We start from the raw sequence: 25,305 nt of genomic DNA on the forward strand, positions 1-25,305 counted from the left end.
CGAAAAAAACTAAGTTAATGGGTAGAAAGTTTTAGACAGTTTGGCGTTCGGGGTCGATCGGGTTTCAGTGGGTGATACATATATATTTTTAAATTAAAAGTAAATATAGTATATTTCAAGTCATATATTTTTGAGTTGTTATTATTACACTAAAGGGTAGCAGTGCAATGCGGCATTGGTGATTGGTGGCAGCGGATGGCAGCGTGACGATAACGGTGTTAGGCATGAGCAGGGGTCAAAACCCGGCCAGAGCCGTGAAAACCCGACACCCGACAATGCAATAAAATTCAATCCATCGTTTTCTTATCGGATATAGGTATTTGTTTAAAATAACTGTTATTAAACTGATATTAATAACGTACGTGCCCATCAAGTTTCGATATTTTTTATAAGATTATTTATGTCTTTTATTCGTATAAGGGTGTCAATAAGGTCGGGTTCAGATTGACGAGTTGAAAATATCCAGCTTGATAAATTTTGGGTCGGAAAACTAACTTGAACCAACTAACAAGATAACTTGAAACTAACTCATCAACCTAAAATAATCAGATTGGCAGGTTTGTGGACGGGTTTAGGGTTGATAGGCTAAACGGATGCTGGGTTGGGAGGTTAACGGATTAATTTCAAGTTTGGATATTTTTTTATAATATTTTTATGTCTTTTATTTGTATAGGGGTTATAATAAGATCGGGTTCAGGTTGACGAGTTGAAAATATCTAGCTTGATAAATTTTGGGTCGAAAAACTAATCCGAACCTACTAACCAGATACCCAAAACTAACTCACCAACCTAAAATAATCAAGTTGGCAGGTTGGTGGATGGGTTTAGGGTTGATGGGGTTAGCGTTTTACGTTACACATTAATAATAAAAGTTGGATATTTGCACTTTTGTCAATTTATTTTATCTTTGTATATAAAGTTCAACATGTTTCGTATATTCTTAACTATATATTGTTCTAACCCGGTCAACGACCGGGTATATATCTAGTTATCATGTTGTCACTTAAGTAGATTCTAATTAATTAATTCAATCTCTAAGACATTATATATGTTACCCTAAATATATATATATATTCGAGTATTCAACACAAGATAACCAGTTTTTGTTTGAGTGGCATTCAGAACGCACAAATGTACAGTTCTTTGTACATGTAATACACTTATCAAAAAGTAAGGTAGGTTTATGTCTCCCCTAAAGTTTTGATACTATGTTTTTTTGCTTCAAGAAACGAAAAGGAGTCAAAATGCTTACTGACATTTGGGTTTTGTAGAACCTTAGAGTTCAATTTTTTCTACAGCTTTCGTACATATAACTGTCCAGTTAACAGGTCAAGATTAAACGAACCCACCACACCAACAAATCAAGAATTGGTATGACTGTATGAGTCCCGAAAGCTGTCAATGACCCTTCATTTAAGCAGTTCCAACATGCAGATGTGCTGCATATTCCTGAGGGGAGGGGGATACTTTTTCTGGATTATATGGCTACATATAGCAAATGATATACACAAATATATACTGTGGTGGATACATAAGCAAGTGCTCCAAATCATTTCTGGACCAAATGGCTGGCCATCTACACTTTACATTTCTTTCTAGTTTCTATTCTGTTCTTTTCATTTTTTTCTTACCATGGATGCACTTAACGATGCTTCTAAACTACTTTGAGGTATACAGAGATACTTCATCCGTGGGAAACATGTCCATTTTCTACTCCTAGTTCTGCTTTAGATGGTTGGATAACAAAATGATCAACAATCCGGAGATTATTGATTGGGTCCTGATGAAAAGAATTTGCCCTCCATTTACTTGGATATTTTCTGTGATGGCTCAACAGATGCGCTTGCTTCGACTCGTTATCCCAATCAGAATCCAGCTTCCATTCCTTTGGAACCTAATGCACGGTGGAAACATTATTTAAACAAGAAGAACAAACATGAAAATATGGAAAACGATGTAAAGATTTCTCACTTTGTCGACTGCAAGAGTGAAAACTTCAAGATCTCCATTCTCCTTGATGTGAAACCGTGTGAACGACTTGTAATTAGCAATGCGAAGTGATGAAAATGCCTCGTCAAAATGCAAGTGAAGCCAATTAATACAAATGTACAAGTAGCTTCCAAAGACGAGAGACACCACTGGAGTCGAGAACACCCAAAAGTAAAGAAACACAGAGGCATAATATATGATTGCACCCCCACGAGAGAGAGAATCCATCCCGTTCTTGCATATGCTAGTCCTGGTCACAGCCATGACCTAATAATTGCAAATTAATTTAATACAAAAGAATAAAAAAAGTATTGATCAAAATACAAAAAATAAATCGAACCTCAGGAACATCGAAAGCTGACATAAGATACTTAATACATGCCGGATATAGGCCAAAAGTCCATTGTTCTATTCGAGCCCTAAGACCAGTCGGGTCTGGAAAATGTTCACTTTCCACCGTTCTGTACCATTCATATAACGAGTGATAACCTGAGATAAAATTTATGCATAGAATAAACTATGTCATGTAAATCATGAAACATTTTATTAGAATGGCAACTATAATGAAGAAAGAAAAGCCTTGCCTGATGTTGCCAACAGATTATGCCTAATGCAGGTTTCAACACCCAGTTCCATTAACAACATAAGGATTAAAGCTGCAGCAAGGTGGGCTGAAACATGCAGAAGTCCAATTATTACTTTCTTTTTCTTGGAAACTTTGGACGGGATGAACGAGACAGCAGCCACCAACAGTAACATCGCACCCACAAAGGATACATATGATTGACCAAGCATGTACATAAAAACCTCCCACACTGTGCTAATAAAGCTCCTTATGTGACCAGAAAATGTATCATCTTGTAGGATATGGTCTAACTTGCACTGTAAAAAAGATATAAAAGAAAACAATAATCAGTTTTTGTTCCCAAAAAAGGGCAAAATTAAGAAGAACATACCAGTGGAAACATTGAAAAGGTCAAGACGAAGTATATGAACCCGCCAATGAAATCAAACTGCCAGTTTTTCTTTCTGAACTTCAGTATGTTGCCCAGAGCAATCTGCATATGGCAATTTTCCACACAAAGAAACATATGCAGTGAATAAACAACGAGAATGATGTGATACGAACTCTAGTACTCTACATATCCAATGTTGCATACTAGAGGTGGTAATCTTGATAATTCACGTATAAATAAAATTAAATAAGGGAAAATATTAGGTACTGTGTACAGCCGTACAGCATTTGCAAAAATAAATACAAAAGTTACAAAATTAACCTTCATGTATTATAAATACCCATGAATGCCCCCTGAAAATCACCTTGCAGTACCCAAATACATATGATTCCCCCAATAAATAAAGGGGTAATGATAGGTATTGTGGTGTTGTACCTATCATATGTACAGCTAAGAAGAAACCAGGGTCCATACATGTGATTTTAACATGTTCAAGGATCAAATGTGAAAGTTTGGAAAATCATTTCAACTATATTGTACCTAAATTTATGCACTGCCAACAGTACATATGTACTGCAAACTTTACCCAAACTTAGGTACCGCCACTTTAAAAAAACTTACAAATTAAACCTTTGAATTTGATAAACATACAAAGCCCAACCCTGAATTTTATATAACCTCCCCCTATATTTTACATAATCCCCCCTGCTTTACCTAAGATAGGTACTGCATGCTTAACCTAACCTTTCTCCATAAATAAATGGGTCAAATTGGGTAGCAATTTAAAAGAAACAGGTTAATCAGAAATTTTCAGCTAAAAGGAGAACAGGTCAAACAAGTTGAACATTGCCCAGAGTCCATTCTTAACGCAAATTTTCTCCTAAATCGTTTATTCAAATGTTTAATTACTTATTATCCTAAATCATTTATTCAAATGTTTATTCATGAAACCATAGTTGATGGATAAATTATACATAAAAGTTAACAAACCAAACCGGGGCAGACCTTGACCACACTAGAAAGGGCCTGTTTCAACCAAAACCCTTACTAACCAGCCCACATTTCCACCTCTAGTTTGACATTTCTACATACCCGGCTTGAATCTTCAACAGATGGATAAGCTGATTTGGTCTCATAAGTTGTTCCATATGCTTCATTGAAATTACTAAATACATGTGTAGGATGCAAAAACGCCCCACCACACCCATTAACAAGTAAATGTTGCACACTAGCAGGTTTTTCTGATGGAACATATGAGTGTCGCATATAATGATGCAAGTCCCCAGCCATTCGAAGTTTACACCTGCCTTGTAAATAATCACGAATAAGGTGCGAGACATTCTTCCCAGTCACGTCATCCCAGTACCAATCAAGAATCCAATTTGGTTCATGTGTCATAATGATAACTGAATCATTTTCTTTAACCTTTTCTTGTATGAGCTCTAAGAAAAACTTGAATTGATAATCATCAATATCAGAATGAAGTGCTAAATCAAGACCAAAAACCCACCAACTTTTTGGTAACTGCAAAGCAAAATAGCTTTTCTTTTGGGGCATTAACCATCCACCTAACCAACTCTTGTGACATATGTACCTCATATAAGTTTGAAGTCCATCAAACCAATCTGAAATAAACAGGATATAAACCTATTACTTAAAAGAAACAAAATTTTAGACTCAGGGGTTTTTTCTTTGGATAAAAAAAAAGAACCCACCATGATTTCCAGGGATAAGAAAACACTGCGGGCCATCATATCTTGTTAGCTCAGAAACGCCAGAGGGTAATTCAGGTTTGTTTACAGCTATATGTTGTTCTTTATACCATGAAGGTGGCTGAAGAGCATACTCAAACGGACGAAAGAAACGCTTTTCATAATTGAATGCTGATGGGTTAGGGTACCTGCATGAAACCCCACAGAATAACCATTACTTGCACAAAAAATATATAAAACTTAAAACTAAATGTGGGATTTAACTCAACAGAAGCACTAATAAGACAGGGCAGACTTACGCAAGATCACCTCCTATGAGAAGAAGATTCCCACGTGGCAATTTAACTAAAGAACCATCACGTGAAGCATGAAGTGAAGGTTGTGCAAGAAGTCGAGCCACTGAATATGAAGAGTTACCACCATCACCCGTATCAGCCATAAAATCAAACCAAAAGTCATCCCGTTCACTAAAATGGTCATATAGAAAACCTTCTTGTTTATCCACTTCATGAGCCCCACTCATTGCTGCCTACAATACAAACCACAACTCAGGAGTAAAAAAGTTACTCTGGTAGAAGAAAACTCGTGTTTAAAATAAAAGAAAAATCTAAAACCTGCATCATGCGCATATCAAATCTCCCCACAAAAACAGTAACAGATACAAGGAGGTCAAAAACAGTCTTGAATAAATCAGCTGATGTTCTGCAACACAATGTTTATTTATGAATTTATAAGTGACCGGCAATTCTGATTTATAAGAATAAAAAAACGCACATACATATGTGCGCATAAAGACGGTGGACTTACCCTGAGTACCAAGGAACCATATCCAAGAAATTAGGTTTCATCTGCTTATTCTTCAACTTTTCAGTTTCTTTGACAGATAGAGGGTGAGTAAGAGCCCATCTGATGATTAGAATATGTATGAGAAAAGAAACGGCTAGTTATGTTCACAGCTTATAAACTCACTTACCCTGTTGATCTTTCGACAACGTAATTAGCAATATATAGACCAATAAACGTCGCCCACAACGAATATATTGGAGAAATTTCATCTGATGACTCGCATGGTCCACTGCAAGAAAACTGAAAAAGAAAAGAAAAAAATAACAATGAAATGCAACTTGAAAAATAAGTAGATCCTACATATTGGGTACCACAAAATGTAAAAAATAAAATTAAAAATAAAAATAATAATAATAATAATAATAATAATAATAATATAATAATAATAATAATAATAATAATAATAATAATAATAATATAATAATAATATAATAATAATAATAATATAATAATAATAATAATAATAATAATAATAATAATAATAATAATAAATAATAATAATAATAATAATAATAATAATAATAATAATAATAATAATAATAATAATAATATAATAATAATAATAATAATAATAATAATAATAATAATAATAATATAATAATATAATAATAATAATAATAATAATAATAATAATAATAATAATAATAATAATAATAATAATAATATAATAATAATAATAATATAATAATAATAATAATATAATAATAATAATAATAATAATAATAATAATAATAATAATAATAATAATATAATAATAATAATATAATAATAATATAATAATAATAATATAATAATAATAATAATAATAATAATAATAATAATAATAATAATAATAATAATAATAATAAATAATAATAATAATAATAATAATAATAATAATAATAATAATATAATAATAATAATAATAATAATAATAATATAATAATAATATAATAATAATAATAATAATAATATAATAATAATAATAATAAATAATAATAATAATAATAATAATATAATAATAATAATAATAATAATAATAATAATAATAATAATATAATAATAATATAATATAATAATAATAATAATAATAATAATAATAATAATAATAATAATAATAATAATAATAATAATAATAATAATAATAATAATAATAATAATAATAATAATAATAATAATAAACCATACCTCTCCATATATAACCCACTTAGAAAGTAGTGGATAATCACGGGCAGACCCAACTGGAGCAAACCAAGACTTGCATACTTCATCTTTGAATTCGTACATTTTGAGAAATTTAGCCAGCAATTCGCTCCGCTCTCCTTTTCTCCAAAGAGAAAACAGCCCAGAATCTTTTCGCCCAAATGGTTTTTCATTCAGAGCATGATTTCCACAGTGGCTATAAAATACACAACAGGCCAGACTTAATACCTACATGGATAGCAAGCCCATGAAAACAAGGACCATAAGGCAACTGTAATTTGAACATGATAAATTCGAAAAAAGCAAAAAAATGTTGTATTTTTCTAAAAATGTCCCAAAATCAGAAATTGTTCAATTCTTTTTAGGCATGGAAATGTACTCAAAGGGGAACCTTTTTACTTTTTAAGTGATAGAGGCTAAATCTGAAAACATATCTAAATTGTCGGAAAGTTAACCAACACTCAACTAACTGTCTTTGTTGATCTTGTTGGTCATGTTCAAACACGTTAGAGTAGATGTCAGTACAATATGGATATGTGAGACTTACAGTACAATTTTGAAGAATAGTCAGGATCTCGGGTCTCCTTCCAGCCACACGAGAAACAAGACCAATATACCAAAGGCCAAGAAATACTAAATGGAAAACAAGGAGAACAAAAATGGAAGAGATGAATATTGTCAAAAATAATGAAAGATTCATCCTCATATCTACTCCCATGGACTGAAAGCTAGGAAGATGGTAAAGTGCTGCCACTAATATCCATGCTATATACCTACAAGCCATAAATATCCAAATAACTAAAAAAATTCAAAACCTACAATGTGTGAATTAGTAATAAAAAGTCGGATCAGAGAAAGTTACCATCTACTGAAGTTCGAATAGCTTGGTTTAATTGTCTTCCCAACAAACGGAGATGAAAAGAAATAAAAAAACCCAAGTAAACCCGCGTACATAGACCACCACTTGATATTGTTATCTAACTTCTGAACAAGTGTATGCATGTTATCTGACGAAATAAAAAACAGACAACCGACAACTACTGCAATAATCGCATGGCGAGAATGCTCATGTGGGTACGGGTATGTATGAGTTAGAATTGTCCGAACCGTCTCCATGTTTAATGTATCTAGTATACCAACAGCCTGCTTATCCGTACCCATATTCAAGATTTATCGCTAACAACCAAGGTTTTCAATTTACAACTTCATGTACTTTTAGCAATAATCAACCGAAAATATAGTCACCCGCTCCAGAACCTTAAATCAAAATACAAATTTAAACAAATTACTAAACTTCTCATTATTGTCAAAAAGGAATCAAACGTGATGCATATAAGTTACATAAGTCAAAGTTTCTTCTTTTTTGTAAAGTCAAAATATTTACATAAGTCAGCACAAATTTTATTGTTGACACGTGTCTGAATGACCAAAAATAATTAAGCATCAAGGTGTAATATATCAGGTGGTGCATCAAGCACGCGTATTTAAGGTGTAATATATCAACGTGTCTGAATGACCATAAGTAGATTTTTCTCGTACACCTGACTGTATTCACGGATATGTTCCAAATGGTACTAAACCAACATTTCCAATTATGACACGCACATATAATGTTGCGTTCAAAATGAGAACGGTAAGAACACTCAAAAAAAATTCAATTTGATCATTGTAAGTCTAAATCCAGAAAACACTAAAAAAAAGTTTAATCACTGTGTGTGCTTGTGTGTATATTCATATATACTAAAACAGGATATTAAAAAGACACTTGTCAGAACATTATGCATCCATATTAGCCTCTTTATATCCTAACCATCTTGTTCATTCTTTGTACATTATCAAAAGCTAGTTACATTAAATTAAAGTTACATCACAAGTAATTACAACTATTATTTCCTAACCATCATGTTCATATACACATTCAAACCATAAAGATATCTCAAAGCCTCTAACGAGACAAACTCAACCATCATCCTTACTCTACTTTAGATTTAATTATTTAGCTAGTACATTTTATGTAAATGTGGACTCATACCCTTTGCTGTAATTATAAATATATAACATATAGTATTGATGTATATAAAACATAAATGTTCATGTATGATGACAGAGTGCTATAGGAAACAACTTAAATTCTTAAAGCAAAGTTTGTTCGCAGGGTTCTTCCTTTCCTACATTTCGTTAATCATACTTTTATAAATTTCTTATGTTTCTTTTATCTTGCTTCGCTCAATTACTAATCTTATCTAAGTTATTACGTAAAAAGAAACTAATAATATACACTATTACAAAATGTGTACTGTGTACGTTCCTTATATTATTAATTACATAGATAACAAGATCTATCATTTGTGAATTGTGCTCATATAATTCGTTTACAGCGTACATCATCTTATCAGAATCCCTAGCAAACCGACATCATAGAGATAGTCTAACTGATGGAAAAGTATATTTCTCCATCCCAGTTTTCAGTAAATTATAGATAAATATCCAATCTTTATACATATTACATTTATTTATAATGCGTAATAACATAATCCAATTAGCGTGTGTAAGGGTTGATATATAAATTTGATAATTCATTATATGAGAGACTTCATGGTTACATAAAATAACATTGAGTTTAGGTTTGTTAACCATCCACAAAAGATATGTTTCTTTGAAGATTTGTTACCAGAAACAGTACTCGGAAGTCTTAAAGTCGGTTGGTACTGATTATCGATATTAACCAAAGTCAATCTTTACAATTTGTTTAAACATTAATTGAATGTTAAGTTTCTAATATATTTTTAGATGTCGTTGGAAATATCATTCATGTTGGTAATAACTGGTAACCTACCATTAACTAAATATGAATATGAATATCTGAATAGTGAAAATATATATTATGTACTCCGTTCGATAATTTTTTTGAGATATCTTATTAGATATAAATTTTCTATGGGAAAATATTATATACTGCAAACATCAGCCTCATGCCCTCACATTAATTTTCCCAGGTGATGAAATAAAAACTTAGCCACTCCTTGAATGTGAGATGAAACAGCAGATAACCATTTGTTGTTAACAGCATATTAGACAACCCCATTTTCTATATGCAACTTAATTGAAACTGAGAATTTGAGTTAACATATCTCAAAGTTATAACATACTTAAAAGAAATACACTTTTGATTACATTTATAAAATTTACTCTTCTTACTTAGTCGAAATAAGATATTTAACACACCGTACATTGCACCAGCAATGACACTAATATATACAATACACATACATACAAACACATGTATCTATATTAATAGCAAAATTCAGGAACAAAATAACTAGTAAAAAACCAACATAGCTAGGGTTTAATTAAATTTCTGAAAAACAATAATCAATCAATCAGCCTAATTATTATAATTAAAATTAACATGTATACACATTACAAAATTAACATATATTTAAATCAATAAATAACTAATTAGAAAATAAAAAGAGAAATTGAGTACCTGGATCGAAAATAAAAAAGCTGGAAGTGAAATCAAGCTATAATGTCAAATTTGGAATCAATATATATTCAATAGCATATGCTTTTGATTTTATTATTATTCGGTTTTATATTAGAGTGTTATACAATATACATAACACACGCATACACACATACATATATTAAATGTGTGTGTGATTTCGAACGGAGAGAGGGGCAGCCAAAAAAGCTTGTAAAAATAGTGGGGGAGAAAAAGTATTTGAAAGTTGGTAAAGGAAAAATGTGTGTGATTGGATTGGAAGGGAGATACGTTGTTCATAAAAATTAAAAAAATAATAATAATAAAAAGAAAAATTGATTGCTTGCTTGCTTGGTGGCTTGTGGTAATAAACAAAGGAAAGGGAAGAAGCTGCAGTTAACGAGACTTGTTTTGGTCGTTGATCTTTTATGACTTTTCTACCACACGTACGTGGTTTTTTTCTTAATGTCGACTAGATTGGTGCACGGACAATACAACGGTGGTGAAGCGGTGACGGTGTGATTTTTAAAGTAAAAATAATTTTATTGCATTTGGCGATGTGATCAAAATTGAGAATTAGGGTTTTTTGCTATGTGTTTATGCGTGAAGGAGAGATGATGTTGAGTTTTTTTTAGGGCATTTTAGTCTCAGTAAAATAAAAATAATTATGTATTAAAATTGAGGGTAAATTAAACATATTAGGTTCTTAAATTTAAAGAGGTATCAATTTATTTTTTAAAGGAGTATAGAAGTATAGATAGTTTTTAAATTTAAACAAATACAAATTATGCATATAGTTTTTAAATTTAAACAAATACAAATTATGCACAATATAAAACTAGCACAATACTCGTGTATTACTTGGTCATACAACTAGTTAAGTAATACTTTCAATTTTTTTTATTAAAAAAAAACAACCTAAGTTCACACCCTTATATATCAAAATTTGATACATTTAAAAAAAAGAATAACTTTGTTTTTCAACATTTTACCTTTTATTAAGGGAGCGAGAATGAGAGTACGAAAAAAATGATAGATAGATTACGAAGAAAATAATAAGATAAAATGTATTTTGATGGTCAACTCGTATATACTTTTTCGGCATGTATTCAAATTTACTTGACTAAAACACGTTATACTTCTTGCACAACTAATCACCTTTTTTCGTTTCAAAGAACAAATATAACGTATATGCCCCAAATAAACCTAAACTATACCCATTCATTTTTAATCCACCTCACAAATCATTGATAAACATTCATAAATATAAACCCAACAAATAATCTGAAAAATATGTTACACATACAACTGAGGCCCCGCACCACGGGGTCTGAAATTTACTGGTGTTCATTAACGAAAAATTTTGTCAACAAAAACTTGCTAATATGGATGAAATTAACAAAAGTCATCTATGCACAATTAACAACTATCCATCATCATCTTATAAAAACAAAGATCTCTAATAAATTTCAACAAATCTATGCTATCTTATAAAAAAAAAAAACCCCCATGTTGAAAGTTACATGGGGGAAACTGTTTAAAATACTCTTAATGATTATATTACACTATCAGTCTTTTATCTTTTAAGTTATCTCAATTAACCCTTTACATAAATTATTTTTACATCAATTGTCTACACCACTCGACGCCACCTCTACCACCAACTGTCGTCTCCACCACCACACCGTCGCCGCTACGAACACCGTTGTATTACGCAGGTACCGTGCTAGTATCATCTAAAAAAAGAAAAAATATACAAACTTACACCCATTGAAATTCAACATAATATTTTGTTTAATCTGTTTTTTTCCCAAATGATTTTTCAATCTCAATGTAGATCTTTCGTACCAGTTTAAAGTACTACTATCATGTTCACATGGAATGTTCTTCACTAAAGTAGTTTCCTTTAAGTTTTTCACTAAATTAGTTTAGCTACATGGTTTGGAATGGTTTGTCACTTGGAATATTTTTAATATAAGAGTTTTAATTATATTAGGTATTGATATCATATATATATGGCATTCTACCCGGCCACTACCTGCATAATACAACATTAGTTTGATGATGGTGACGACTGGTGGTGGTGGTGGTGAACGTGGTGCTGGTGGATGTAGATAATTAAAGTAAATGTAACTGATGTAAAGGGGTAGTTAAGATATTTTAGAAGATACGATTAGATTGATGGAGTAAATTAATTCGTTAAGGGTAAAATATTAACTTTGATGCGCCCATGCCGGGTTCAAATATTGGCAATGCCCTAAAGGGTTTGCTCTCTCATCTACGTGTAGATGGGTATAACATTGTTAAGGCCCCCACACCACATTTGCATGTGGTAAGATTCGAATCCATGACCCCATAGGAAAAAACTATAAAGTGGAAAACTCCTTAACCACTAAGCTAGTATTTGGTAATTGATCTATTATTGTATAAAAGAATGAGTTTATGAATTTCACATTTTGTAAAACATAAAACCTCATGAATAAATAGGGTATAATAATCACAATTTTATTATGATGTATAAGGATTTTCAATTAAGAACATATTATCTTATTTAATTTATTTTATTTTATTCAAAATCATATATTAGGTCATCCTCATTTACAACCCAACCACAAATATTATTGATTAAAAAACTATTTTATCTCTCTTATATTTACCTAACTCAACTAAAACCAATTTTTAAACTTCCAACAATAACCCAACCAAACTATTTATTTAATACATTATAATGTTTAATAATTAACTTTTTTTTATTTCAAGTATTTTTTTAATAAAAAATACTTTTTATATAAAAAAGGTAAATTTGTTTTATCATAAAAAAAAAAATTAATTAAATTCTTAATATATTTCACATTCATCATCATATATTAAACAAAATCGATACCTCATTTTACAATCTTAAGATGAAAATAACACAAATGTAGTACTAGAACATAGAAATTACATACTTATCCAACAGTTGCATGTTTTTAATATTCGTTTTTTTTAATTCCACGATTGAAAAAGTTATTTGGATCATTTTTTAAGTTTTTTAAAAAGTTATGTAGTTTAAGTTTTTTTAAATGAAATGTAAAGATATGTATCATCATAAAAAAAAATATAAAGGAACACATAAATCTATATATATATATTGTTGATTGCTGAAATGTATGTATAGTTTTTAGCTTGCTACGTCGCCTGAACAAATATTTGGTGTACTGATTTAGTCGGTTGCCTATGAATATATTTAATACTCGTAGTTTTTAGTTGATTTGTGTGTTAAGCGAACGAAAGAAATAGCACCGATGGGCGATGGCAATGGTCTTAAAACATTAATTACCCAAAAACAAAGTTTATGAATTGAAATCATAAAAACGTTAGCATTTCTCAAAGATATATAACCTAAAAAATGTGGAACACAACACTTCACAAGTTTGAGGGCAAAAATAGCAGGAAATAAAATAGATGAAGGATGAAAACAAGAAGAGTTGGAGAAAGTTAAGGCATAAGCAACAGCTGGCTGCTGATCTCCTCCACACATCTGTTCACCACACAACAAACACGTTACTCTTCTTCATCAACACAGCCCCCTATTTCCCAACACTTGATCAAAAATGAAAATAACAACAACATCACTCCTTTATCTTTCTCATCCTCCACTTCCGTCGCCACGTCATCACCACCGCCGTTCCTCATATTTTCCGTTTCAAATCCGAGCTTCTTCTTCTCCGCCTTCGAAAGTTGTTGTTACCAGAGAACGCGGCAAAAATCACAAGCTCATTACCGCTCTCGTAAGTTTCTCTTTTACTTTTTTTACTGTTACAACATATGTGTATATATATATATATATTGCTGATAATTTGCTGCCTTTCTGCAATTTCCTTAGTTTTAAACTGTTAATTATTCAATGAAGAAAGTACTATTACGCTAATAATTATGTATGAATTTTCTCATATATATATATATATACTATTATACTGTATCATTTTTGTAATGTCTGATGTCTAAGTAGTTTTACTGATATAGAATTACAGCGAGGTTTTTGATAGAATATGTTAAATCTGACACGGTGATATTTTATTATTTTACTTTATAGAAATCAACAAAATTGTAGTTGTATAGTAACAGTACCAGTATAGATATAAATAGCGGAGTAAATTTTTTAAATTCTAAAAGTGTCACTCCTTTGTTTTTAACTACTGAATTTAGACACGTAATTAAATTATTTATTAAATTAAATGAATTTAACTACTTAATGTATATTTATTTATTAAATTAAATGAATGAATCTCGAGGTGTGATGGGCTATGTGCTTTGTTGTATTGGCAGTTTTGGTCCCTTGGCTTGAACTTTAGCACATTATTTGCTCTCATTAGTCTTAGAAGTTAGACTAGTGTATCGCATTTTTTTTCTTTGAAGTGTCTATAATACTTCCGTAGGAGAAATTCCGAGAGTGATAATCTGATGATGATCAAGCCTTGTATGCTATAGATTCGAGTTACTTGAAGCTGAACGAGTGTTTGAATATGTTCCCGGTGATTCAGGTTGTTTCTAGAGCGACGATGGGTAAACCATTTTGGATGGTGTCAAAAGTGGCTTTCTTATTAAGGTCCTCAAACAAGCACACATAATGAGTAAACATGATACCAGTTAATGTGGAGTCGCTTAATCTATTGATGGAATTGAGGTTGTAGGCATACGATGGAATGTATATATTTTGGAGTCTGATTTTTTTGGTTTGAGATGAACAATACCGATTTGTCAACTATTTGTTTTGACCGTTTGTGGTATAGACGTATAGTGACCAAAATTAGCTCAAGAATCATGACAGGTGGCAATAGTTGTAATTTTGGAAATAGAAGTGCATATATGATATGTGGCACCACTGCCTACTACCCATCCTTGAAGTTACAAACATAAGAAGCAAGAAACAAATGGAATTAGACCCTTGGCCAGGGTAGTATATGTGATGCATGATTAGAGTGGAGCAAAACTTTAGTGTATTCTTGCATCATTAGCATGAGGGGGCTGCTGTTAAAATTGTAATCTTAGGGTTTTTATATATTCAATTTGATACAACGAACTCGAATCTGAAATAAATGGTGTGTAAGGATCGATGATTATGTTAGCTAATCCTCACAAAAGCTTTGATATCATATGATATGGGGAACTTTACTAGTTATTATACCTAACCTATGACTTGCCTGTCTTAGTATATATGTCTGCATTTCTATATAGGTTGTCCCAAATATATTTTTCCATTCTAAAAGTAGACAATTAAATTTCAATTTTACCCTCAACCAATAGATGCAAAAGTAAGTTGTCATTTTCAAGGTAATTGTATTCAAACAATTTTAGGTGTATAATTATTATATCGTCACATTGAAAAGTAAATAATTATACCTTTCGTAAGCTTTGTGTATTTAGCGTGAACATATAATTGGGGACGAAATGGAGTACAATATATTGATTTTCGCATATAGTTCTTACTCCCAATCCATTACAATATATTGATCATCTATACTTTTATACTTTCTTTACATCAATTATCTACACCACTCGATGTCGCCTCTACCACCAACAGTTGTCCCCCACCACCACACCGTCGCCGCCACGAACACCGTGGCATGGCGCGGGTATCGTGCTAGTTAGTAATTTAGTATATACATCAATATGTGTTCTAATTTAGGTAACTTGTTTCAATTAGCATAACAGCTTTTAGTAACAACTAAGTAGCCATAATTATTGTACATCTGGTCTTGCGTCTTCTCATAGTACAATTCGAATCATGGATATGCACTTTGTGTATTGGCCGTTTCTATGCTTTGACTTAAATTTTGCATTACTTGCTCCCTTTATCCTCGTGTGCTGATCAGTGTGCCACATATTAAAGCTAGTGTCGAAGGCATTTGTTTCGCAGTTGCATAGTGTAGCTCGTGTATAGAGGTGGTTATAGCTTGCACAATGCTTGGAATATCTGTTGCATTCGATACACTTTGTGTATCCTCATGTGTCCTTTGACACACTAAGTTTATTTATTTTGTTTTGTTATTTATTTGTGTGTCTTTTAAGTCCCAAAGGGTCATAAGATGTTTATAGATTAGGGTGTTCAAATATTTTTACTTATATATAACATTGTGTTGGAAATACAAAGTTGATGTATTATCTGTCTTTGGGATTGCTTTGTTGGGTTCACAGTTTCTGTCACTCAGAGTTTCGTTTAGAAGGGTTATTGAACATCTTCCATTTGATACTTTTTTCAGTCCAAAAGATAAACATGGCTTTTTTCGTCATGAGAATAAACAAGCCAGATTTGTTCTTTCACCGCTTACACCAAAGAAATATCCTTAATCCAAACAATACTTGATGGGACAAAAAATTCATAGCTGTACATGAGTAATTAAGTCATATTATGACCACTACACTAATACAATATGTTACAGCTATTGCAACTGGATGTCATACAGTAGTCTATGGTTGCTTTTGTGCTATTTTTTTTTCTCTCTTTTTTGTGCAAGAGAAGGTATATTTGTAAACTGAAAAGTGCGATAGAGTCCATGAATTGTATGATTGTCATTTCTCAGACACTTGGTTATTAGCTCTTCTGGAGTGTGGCCCGAGTTCATAGCATTATTTTCTCATCACCGGCAAAATATTTTAGTAGTACCACTTGATGTAGAACTTACGGTTTTATATTTGGCTGAGTGGCTGACTGTAAAAATCGATTACGGAATAAATAGGATGGTCGGAGAGTATTAAGCAGAACCTTGGAATTATTGTCATAGATCAATTAATTTATTTACATTGTGTTTTATTCATCTTTATGATAGGCAAATCATGGGATCCACAGTTTGGAGCTTCCTCTAATTCAACATACACAGTTGCCTGATCTGGACAAACTTGTTTCTCTATTAAGTGGTAAGCTCTAACTCTTTAGTTTCAGCTTGTTTATCTCATTGGTGATTGTTTCTTTTCTTCTTTTTTTTTGGTAGCAGCCACTAGTTTTGATTGGATCACCATAACTTCTCCTGAAGCAGCTCTGGTTTTTCTTCAAGCTTGGAAGTAAGTTCTGAAATCGCTTATCAAGAATCTCGAGCTGCAATTATTCCCATCCAGTCATTATTTATTTACTTCTTTTGGCTCTTTGATTTCTAAATGCTTTTAACTTTTAAGGTACTGAATTTACATAGAACCATATCTGTTGCTAATAACTAATAAGATTTATGAGTTCCAATAGCGTTACTCGTTCTTTTTTCATGTCTCCCTATTCTATCCTGGTTTATCTAAATTACAATTAAAGAAAATTATGCATGTTTTCTCTATTGTTCATATATGTGCCAGATTGTGTCTTTTTCATTCTGATTGCTTGGTAAGAAAGAGTAAAGCAGTTATTTCAACTGAATGACGTGAAAAGTTGTCATCTGAACTCCTTCAGTAAGTTGACCAGTTATTTTTATTTCATTTACAATCTCAGAGAGGCTGGGACTCCAGCTGTCAAAGTGGCTGTGGTTGGAACTGGTACGGCAAGCATATTTGATGATGTTGCACCTTCATCTAAACAATTAATTGAAGTCGCCTTCACTCCATCGAAAGGTATCTATACATATATTCCGCTCATTGTCTATACGTGTTTCTCAGTGAGTTAGTGTACATATCTACTAAAAGATGTATTTGACAGTTGTAGAAGAGGCTGGTTAACTTTGTAATCTTCCTCTGCAGCAACCGGCAAGGTTCTTGCCTCAGAGCTGCCAAAGCAAGGGAATGGAAGATCCACTGTTTTATATCCCGCCTCTGCAAAAGCTGGCCATGATATAGGTATGTAGCTTGGTTTTCTTTAACTTTTTGGTCCTTCTCTCTCTTATCTATACTCCTATATAAAGATTATCACCCCTTCCATTTTTAGAAATAGTTACTCAAATGTCACAGAGGAATTTACCAAATTGCCCCTTAATAAAAACCCACTATGGAAAGTGTTTTATAAATTACCAACTTTGCCCTTAATTAATTAATTTATACCATAAACCCTTATTTTAATACTTAACACTTTAAACTCTTATCTTCTAAAACTTTTCACTATCACAATTACATCAACCTACACCACTTGACACCGCCACCACTACCAACAGTACCATCACCGCCACCACTAGACCGTCTTCTACACCACCGCCGCCGCATTGCGCGGGTACCATGCTCGTAGGTTTATAAAAAGAATCCACTTTGCTAGTTTGTTTGTTTGGATTTCATCTTTATAAGCTGTTTTTAACATAGTAATATAAATTGCTATATCCACATGGTATATTTATTACAAAAGGATTTGAATAAAATGAATAGAACTTAAACAGAATTGACCTATGCACTTTTGTAATCTTGGGCTTTATTCTAAAAGATTTTTGGGTAAACATTGATGCAAGTTATTAGGTGTAATTATTAATAGGCGACCTTTGGGGTTATGCAAAAAATTTTCTATTTAGTGTATGCTGGTATCTTGATCTTGCAACAACAATATATGAAATGCATGTATTTAGTTTCTTGTATATTGTTCCGACACAGTCTCTTTGCATAACAGCTTTCATTTACCCCTCTTTTTTTAAAGCTATATATCATGGGTTATTTATTTCAGAGGATGGCCTTACTGAGCGTGGATTTTACATCACAAGACTGAATACATACACGACGGTATATATCTTACTTTTGGACAGATATATCTTACTTTGGGAGGCCATGATTTCCATATTAATGTCAAAAAAATGGTTGGGATTTTCTGCGAGATCTATCCAAGAAAGATGAATTTTGCTTAGTTATAATCCAAACAAGGCCTATGCATTCTATATTATAGAAGGCTTATAAGTTGAAGCATTTGGTACATCCGTGTTTTTGCCCTTTTGGAATGACAATATATCTTTGATATTTTCATTTCTGGTTATTAGTTGACCCCCCACATTACGATTTTGTCTTTATTGATTCTCTGCAATATTATGCTTTTATATATATTTTTACAGTTGTATATATAGATGAGATTTTTAAGAAACCATGGTCAATTTTTTAAGCAACCACAGTCATTTACATATAACTTTATATATATGATGGTGTATGATTGTAACTTACACTTCGTATATGTTTGAGCCATCGAGTATAAACTAATCCTTCTACTTATGAAGCTATTGTTTTACTTCTGGATCAGGAACCTGTTAAAATTGTGGATCAAATTATTCTCGAGCAGGCACTCTCTGCTCCTGTCATTGCAGTTGCATCGCCTTCTGCAATTCGGTAACATACTAGTTTCGTAGTCTGATGTTAAGTTATTTCATTGGGCACAAAGTGTGTTTCAGATAGTCATATGATGCATCTTATTTGATTTAATTTATACAACTTAAATTGTTACTTGTCTGCTGTAACAGTGCGTGGGTCAATCTTCTATCTGAACCAGAAAACTGGGCTGGTTCGGTTGCATGTATTGGTGAGACAACTGCTTCAGCTGCAAGAAAGTTGGGATTGAGAAGTATATACCATCCATCCAGTCCGGGTCTTCAGGGGTAATATTTTCTTTCATATGATATGGGAACTTTACTCATTCTAGTGTGCTGTTATAAAATATTTATAGCTTAACTCATTTTTTGGTACATGCATTTGCATTTGACAGATGGGTTGACAGCATCATTGATGCTTTACGTGTCCATAATCAGTTCTTGAAGGTTTAAGTCCTGGACGGCTTGTTTGTGAGGTACATGTTATTGCCGTTGTACACATCTTTGACCATGTTTTATAGAGATTATGAGAGCGATGCACATTAAGTGATGACCGCATCACTAGAGGAAAATATGTCCCAGTAGATTTCTAACACCACCATAAATTGTATATAAGTCACAGTAAGGTATGTTATGCTCGTTTTGCTACTGAGCAGTGATCATGTACCACATTAAGTTATGTTAAGGAGTCATACTTCTTTAATGTATATACATTTCTTGTGTTGTAAATTACCACCTATTTATGCTCGTTTTGCTCGTGTTTTTGTCTTGTAGTCTTGTACTCAGAAGCCTTGTAAGGAAAACAATGATGAAGGATTGAACTCTTGTTTCTGCACAATCGTGTTTAATTCCTATTAAGTTTTGTATATTTTTGTACATGTGTCTTTGTGTGTGTGTGTGTGTGTGTGTGTGTATTATTTAGCTAACAAGTTATATATTGTGCATCATTTTATCTGGTGAGATATTTTCTGGAATAACTAGAACTTGAATGACCTAATTGCCATTACACGAATTTGAAAATTTGAAAAAATCTACATTACAGATTTAGATGCCTTCCTTTTGTTGAATTGGTGCTTTCCAAAAAAAATCTTGTAACTGTTGTGCAAATACAGTCAGGTCAGAAGTTATTGCTTAAGGAAGAATCTGTTGGTGTTCACGTCCTTGTCATAGTTGGAAGATTATTTGGCCATGGCTGGAGGAAGTTTCCTTAGAAGAAATGATCATGAGATCATGGCCAATCCTCTTTCTAGTTGGTAGCTTGGGACGGTATGGCTAGTTCCTCTTATGCTGGCCAGCACAATTCTTCATAGCCAACTATATATCCTCCAAATTATCACATTGGTAGCATAATTTTTTTTTTGATTCATTGATGTTTGCTATTATAGCATCTATGATATTCCTTGTCTGACAGTTGGGCAGTATTCAATATGGTAGAGCTGTGGAGGTTTGAAATGCCGTATTACCTCTTTGTTATTGCTCCACCAGTCTCTTGAGGAAGCTTCAACTTCTTTACAGAGAACCTTGAGGATGTTACGTATCCGTCGATGTCTCCTCTGCAAATTTATCATGGATCAATTTTAGGTTTGTTTTCCATGTAAAATATTGCTATAATATACTATTGTTATATATTATTATTGTTATTGTTATTATTATACAGAGTAAGATATTTACCAAATACAAAAAAATTGAATTACCAAATTAAGATTAAAAAGATATTTGTCAATTAAAGATAACGCTAAGTATCATTTATAAGAAGTCCACAATCCTATTTCATTTATATCATTAGATAGAAGTAGATAGTTTCATTTCAGATAATGACAAAACAAAAGAGTAACATCAGCCTATTGTGAAAATGCATGAATGATGCAATTAGGTGAGCTTTCAAAAACAAAATATTGATTAGGTAAGATTTGTAATAACAACTTCAACACCAAATCTAATACTAAAATTCAATACCTCACTTTTTAAGGATTTGTTTAAAACATCACCTTTCAACTTTTTGTCGTCCTATATAGACTCTGTTTTATTTTATGAGTGAGTGAGAGAGAGAAAAATGGGAATCTTGTAGTGATATTGGGTTTGATGGAGACTTGTTTGGTGTTTGGCTCAGGCAACAATGGGTCATGTGAATGAAGGAGACAATAGTCACATGTACCAGATGGAAAACTGTCTTTCTCTTTTTTAAATATGACATATCGCCGCTATAGCTCTGGTCCCAATATCAATTTCTTGGTCCCAGTAGAATACACGTTATTAAATACATGCAGAGGTTAGAAAATGAGCTTGGAAGTGAGACACCAGATTGCCATGGACGAAAATAATAGCAGTGTGAAGCAGCTTGACATCGCAATGCTTCCATGGCTGGCATTTGGTCACTTGATTCCATTTCTTGAACTAGGAAAGCTTATGGCCGCCAAAGGCCACAAAATTTCCTTCATATCAACTCCTCGAAACGTTGATCGTCTCCCTCAAATCCCACAAACCTTAACTCCTTACATAAATTTCATCAAAATCAATCTGCCAAAGGTCGAAAACCTTCCAGAGAACGCAGAATCTACAAAGGACGTACCCTTTGATGATGTTAAGTACCTCAAAATCGCTTGTGATGGACTCCAAAAACCTGTCTCAGATTTCCTTAAAACCACATCTCCAGATTGGATCATCTCTGATTTCTGTACCTATTGGTTAGGGCAAATAGCAGTGAAACATGGTGTCCGTATTGGTTATTTTAGTGTCTTTCCGGCTGTAACACTCGGTTTTATGGGTTCCCCGGAGGTTTTAATGTACGGAGACGATGAGCAGCAGAAGATGTTGGAAGACTTCATTAAAAGGCCAAGGTGGGTTTCTTTCGAATCCGATGTTCGACCAAGCCTGTTTCAGCTTACTAGAATGACATCATTAACTTATAATGTCAAAGATGATAATGAGAAACACGTCGGAGATATGTATCGCCTTGGAGCCACCATCCAAGGCAGCGACGTGGTGCTTGTGAGAAGTAGTTTGGGTTTCGAGCCTGACTGGTTGAATCTCCTAAACCAACTTTACAAGAAACCCGTGATTCCAGTAGGGCTTTTACCGGCAATAACTACTACAAATAATGACAACGATACTAATTGGCGGGAAGCGAGAGAGTGGTTGGATAAGCGTGAGAAAGGGTCGGTTGTTTATATCGGTTTTGGTACCGAAACAAAACCAAGTCAATATGAGCTAACACAGCTGGCTTTAGGGTTAGAGCTTAGTGACTTACCTTTTTACTGGGTGTTAATTGATCAACGTGGGTCATCTGATGATGAAGTGATCAAGTTGCCACATGGGTTTGAGGATCGGACTCGTGAACGTGGTGTGGTGTGTACGAGTTGGGCACCACAGTTCAAGATACTGAGTCATGAAGCCGTGGGTGGTTTGTTGATCCACTCGGGTTTGAGTTCGGTCGTGGAAGGGCTTCAACTAGGTAAACCACTTGTGTTGTTTCCAATGTTGATAGACCAAGGTTTGATTGCAAGTTATTTGGTGGAGAAGAAGATTGCGTGTATGATTTATAGGGAGGAGGTGGACGGGTCGTTTGAACCAGAATCGGTGGCTGACTCGCTGAGTCTTGTGATGGTTAAACAAGAGGGGAAAATGTATAGAGAGAAAGCTAAAGAGATGATGTCTTTGTTTAGTGACAGAGAGATTCAAGACAAGTGTTTGGATGAGCTTATTCATTTTCTGATTAACTAATTAATTGTCTTGCTTCTTTGGATATCCACGTGGTACAAGAAAGCTGGGTTGCGTTGTAAGTCTTTCTGGGTGTCTAAATCAAAAGGGGTTGGGAAGTGGTTAATTGATATTTTATTCTGTTTTTCGATGTCAAACGTCAACCGTTCCATTTTATATTGAAGTCTCCAAGCTATATAAATAATACCGTTTGTTTTGTATCATAATATGTAATTTTGATTGTTTTCAAATAAAAAGTTAAATTATCGAATAAAAAGTTAAATTATCGAATTTACCTGGAATGAATGATTTGGTTTCTTGTTCTGTCACAGTTCCTTATCTGCAACATAATAGATCTCCTTTGCCTCTCTTGTCTTATAGTTATTTACCATTGCTAATCTATTTCAGAAGATGGCCTTACTAAGCGTGGATTTTACTTCATAAGATTGAATACATATACGATGGTATATATCTTATGTTTGGACAGATATTTCTTGCTACTGACAATGTTAGTTTAGTGTAGGCTCATAGAGTTGGGAAGCCATGGTATTCACATTAATGTCGAAAATATGAATTCTTTATGTTAGTAAACATTATATATTGCTGTAAGTTATATAAGTTGGGGTTTTCTGCTAGATTTATCCATAGAAGATACACTTTGCTCTGTTTTAATCAAAACTAGGCGTATGAAGTCTATATTATAGAAGCTTTTTAAGTTGGAGCATCTGGTACATATGTGTTTTTGGAATGACAAAATATCTTCATATTTTCATTTCGCTGGTCATAAGTTAACCCCCAGGCCCCAGTATTACGATTTTTTCTATATTGATAATTTGCTATATTATGTTACTTTTCTCAAGTTCTAAGATTTATCATATTTATAATTTTTACAGTTGTATACATAGTTGAGATTTTTTAAGCAACCATGGTCGTTCACTCATTTGCATATAATTTTTCATACATGATGGTGTATGATTGTAGCTTACATTTGGTATATGTGTGAGCTATCAAGTATAAACTAATCCTTCTATTAATGAACTTATTATCTTACCTTGTGTATTAGGAACCTGTTAAAAATGTGGATCAAAAGACTCTCGAGCAGGCACTCTCTGCTTCTGTCTTTGCAGTTGCATCGCCTTCTGCAATTCGATAATATACTTGTTTCGTCGTTTGATGTTAAGTTATCTCATTGGGCGGTTAGAAGTTGTGTTTAAGATAGTCATATAATGAAGAGTGATTGACATAAATCGTCCTTGTGGTTTACCCAAACAGTCAGGTTTCGTCCTTTAACTTTCAAAACCTTAGGGATAATCCTTTATAGGAGGATAAGGTTCACATTTCATCCTTTTCATTAACCGACGTTATCCCATCTCCGTTAAAGACCTCACGTGTAAACCACGTGAGGGTAGTTTTGTATTTAGCCACCCTTTGACTCCCTTTTCTCTCTCTTTTCTTTTCACTTCTTTGACCCGCATTTCTGAAATTACCCGCTTGGACCCGCAGTCGTTTTTACCCGTTACCCAAACCCGCCCGACCTGCCCATATTGCCAGGTCTAAATAAAATGATGAAGAATTAAACTAGTGTTTCTGCAAAATCATGTTTAATTCCTGTTTGTGACAACTGTTATCTGAGCGTTTTCTTGAATTACTTTTCCGGTCATTTTTAGTTGTTTCGTTTATGATCGTCGTTAGACTTTAAGACTTTATCATGGAATAAATGGGTTTTTGTTTTATTTGAGCTTTATGAGCCTTTAGACTTTAGAAAAAATTGTACGTGGACTCGAGAATAGGAAGAATACTAGTTGTCTTGTGGAATTGCCAAATTAAGTAAAATACTTAAAATTAAATCAATTAAAGATTTAATAAACAAATATAGTCATGTTTATATCCATTAGAAAGTTATTGAAAAGTTACATTCAACTATGTCGACAAAATAAATTCCTGAGCTACGGGTCTTCTTAAATTGTCGAGTCAAATGAGATTTTAGGAGGTCAAAGATAGTCAAAGTCGGTCAATGGGGGAATATGAACAAACAAAACCTTAAAATTCCCAACCCTAGCCTCTCATTTTCCCATTTCACTCTCTCACTCTTCTCCCTCTTTCTCTCTAGCCGTCCCCCTCCCCCTTTCTCTTCTCCTTATCTCTTTTTGCAGCCAACCACCACGAACCACCACCGATTTTCATCAATCTTCATCATCTTCTTCTTTTTCTTATAG

General features: G+C 32.9%; 3 protein-coding genes across 5 annotated transcripts; 2 read left to right on the forward strand and 1 right to left on the reverse strand.

The window, feature by feature from the left end:
- Positions 1-1,504: 1,504 nt before the first annotated feature.
- LOC122589441 lies at positions 1,505-10,261 on the reverse strand. Its single transcript, XM_043761734.1, has 15 exons — positions 10,173-10,261; positions 7,548-7,942; positions 7,233-7,458; positions 6,671-6,913; positions 5,631-5,743; positions 5,465-5,563; positions 5,272-5,359; positions 4,957-5,186; positions 4,661-4,845; positions 4,038-4,570; positions 2,946-3,047; positions 2,574-2,871; positions 2,330-2,478; positions 1,972-2,256; positions 1,505-1,894 (listed from the first exon to the last, which is right to left on the reverse strand). Exons 2-15 carry the CDS (start codon positions 7,844-7,846, stop codon positions 1,685-1,687), a joined length of 3,060 nt encoding a protein of 1,019 aa, XP_043617669.1. The 5' UTR covers positions 7,847-7,942; positions 10,173-10,261; the 3' UTR covers positions 1,505-1,684.
- A 3,431-nt stretch (positions 10,262-13,692) lies between these two features.
- On the forward strand, positions 13,693-21,042 carry LOC122589860 (uroporphyrinogen-III synthase, chloroplastic). 3 transcript variants are annotated; one of them, XM_043762180.1, is made up of 10 exons: positions 13,693-13,939; positions 16,979-17,066; positions 17,141-17,210; positions 17,623-17,741; positions 17,868-17,963; positions 18,769-18,824; positions 19,330-19,415; positions 19,547-19,681; positions 19,789-19,869; positions 20,506-21,042. In XM_043762180.1, the coding sequence occupies exons 1-9, from the start codon at positions 13,763-13,765 to the stop codon at positions 19,844-19,846; spliced, it is 885 nt and encodes a 294-aa protein (XP_043618115.1). In that variant the 5' UTR covers positions 13,693-13,762; the 3' UTR covers positions 19,847-19,869; positions 20,506-21,042. The 3 variants fall into 3 exon arrangements, with proteins under 3 accessions (XP_043618115.1, XP_043618116.1, XP_043618117.1); XM_043762181.1 differs by lacking the exon at positions 20,506-21,042 and adding an exon at positions 20,168-20,269; XM_043762182.1 differs by lacking the exons at positions 19,789-19,869; positions 20,506-21,042 and having other exon boundaries at positions 17,144-17,210; positions 19,547-19,685.
- On the forward strand, positions 20,886-23,380 carry LOC122589859 (putative UDP-rhamnose:rhamnosyltransferase 1). Its single transcript, XM_043762179.1, has 2 exons — positions 20,886-20,974; positions 21,504-23,380. Exon 2 carries the CDS (start codon positions 21,671-21,673, stop codon positions 23,111-23,113), a length of 1,443 nt encoding a protein of 480 aa, XP_043618114.1. The 5' UTR covers positions 20,886-20,974; positions 21,504-21,670; the 3' UTR covers positions 23,114-23,380.
- Positions 23,381-25,305: the final 1,925 nt, after the last annotated feature.

This window comes from Erigeron canadensis, chromosome 2 (assembly GCF_010389155.1).
Source record: "Erigeron canadensis isolate Cc75 chromosome 2, C_canadensis_v1, whole genome shotgun sequence".
Classification (NCBI taxonomy): domain Eukaryota; kingdom Viridiplantae; phylum Streptophyta; class Magnoliopsida; order Asterales; family Asteraceae; genus Erigeron; species Erigeron canadensis.

Coding starts and splice junctions, on each gene's coding strand:
- LOC122589441 (XM_043761734.1), bottom strand. CDS start 7,846: ATGGGTACGGATAAGCAGGCTGTTGGTATACTAGATACATTAAACATG. Junction 5,744..6,670: donor AGTGGGTTATATATGGAGAG/GTATGGTTTATT, acceptor TTTCTTTTTCAG/TTTTCTTGCAGTGGACCATG. Junction 4,846..4,956: donor CTCATAGGAGGTGATCTTGC/GTAAGTCTGCCC, acceptor GGTTTCATGCAG/GTACCCTAACCCATCAGCAT.
- LOC122589860 (XM_043762180.1), top strand. CDS start 13,763: ATGAAAATAACAACAACATCACTCCTTTATCTTTCTCATCCTCCACTT. Junction 13,940..16,978: donor ACAAGCTCATTACCGCTCTC/GTAAGTTTCTCT, acceptor TCTTTATGATAG/GCAAATCATGGGATCCACAG. Junction 19,416..19,546: donor GCATCGCCTTCTGCAATTCG/GTAACATACTAG, acceptor CTGCTGTAACAG/TGCGTGGGTCAATCTTCTAT.
- LOC122589859 (XM_043762179.1), top strand. CDS start 21,671: ATGAGCTTGGAAGTGAGACACCAGATTGCCATGGACGAAAATAATAGC.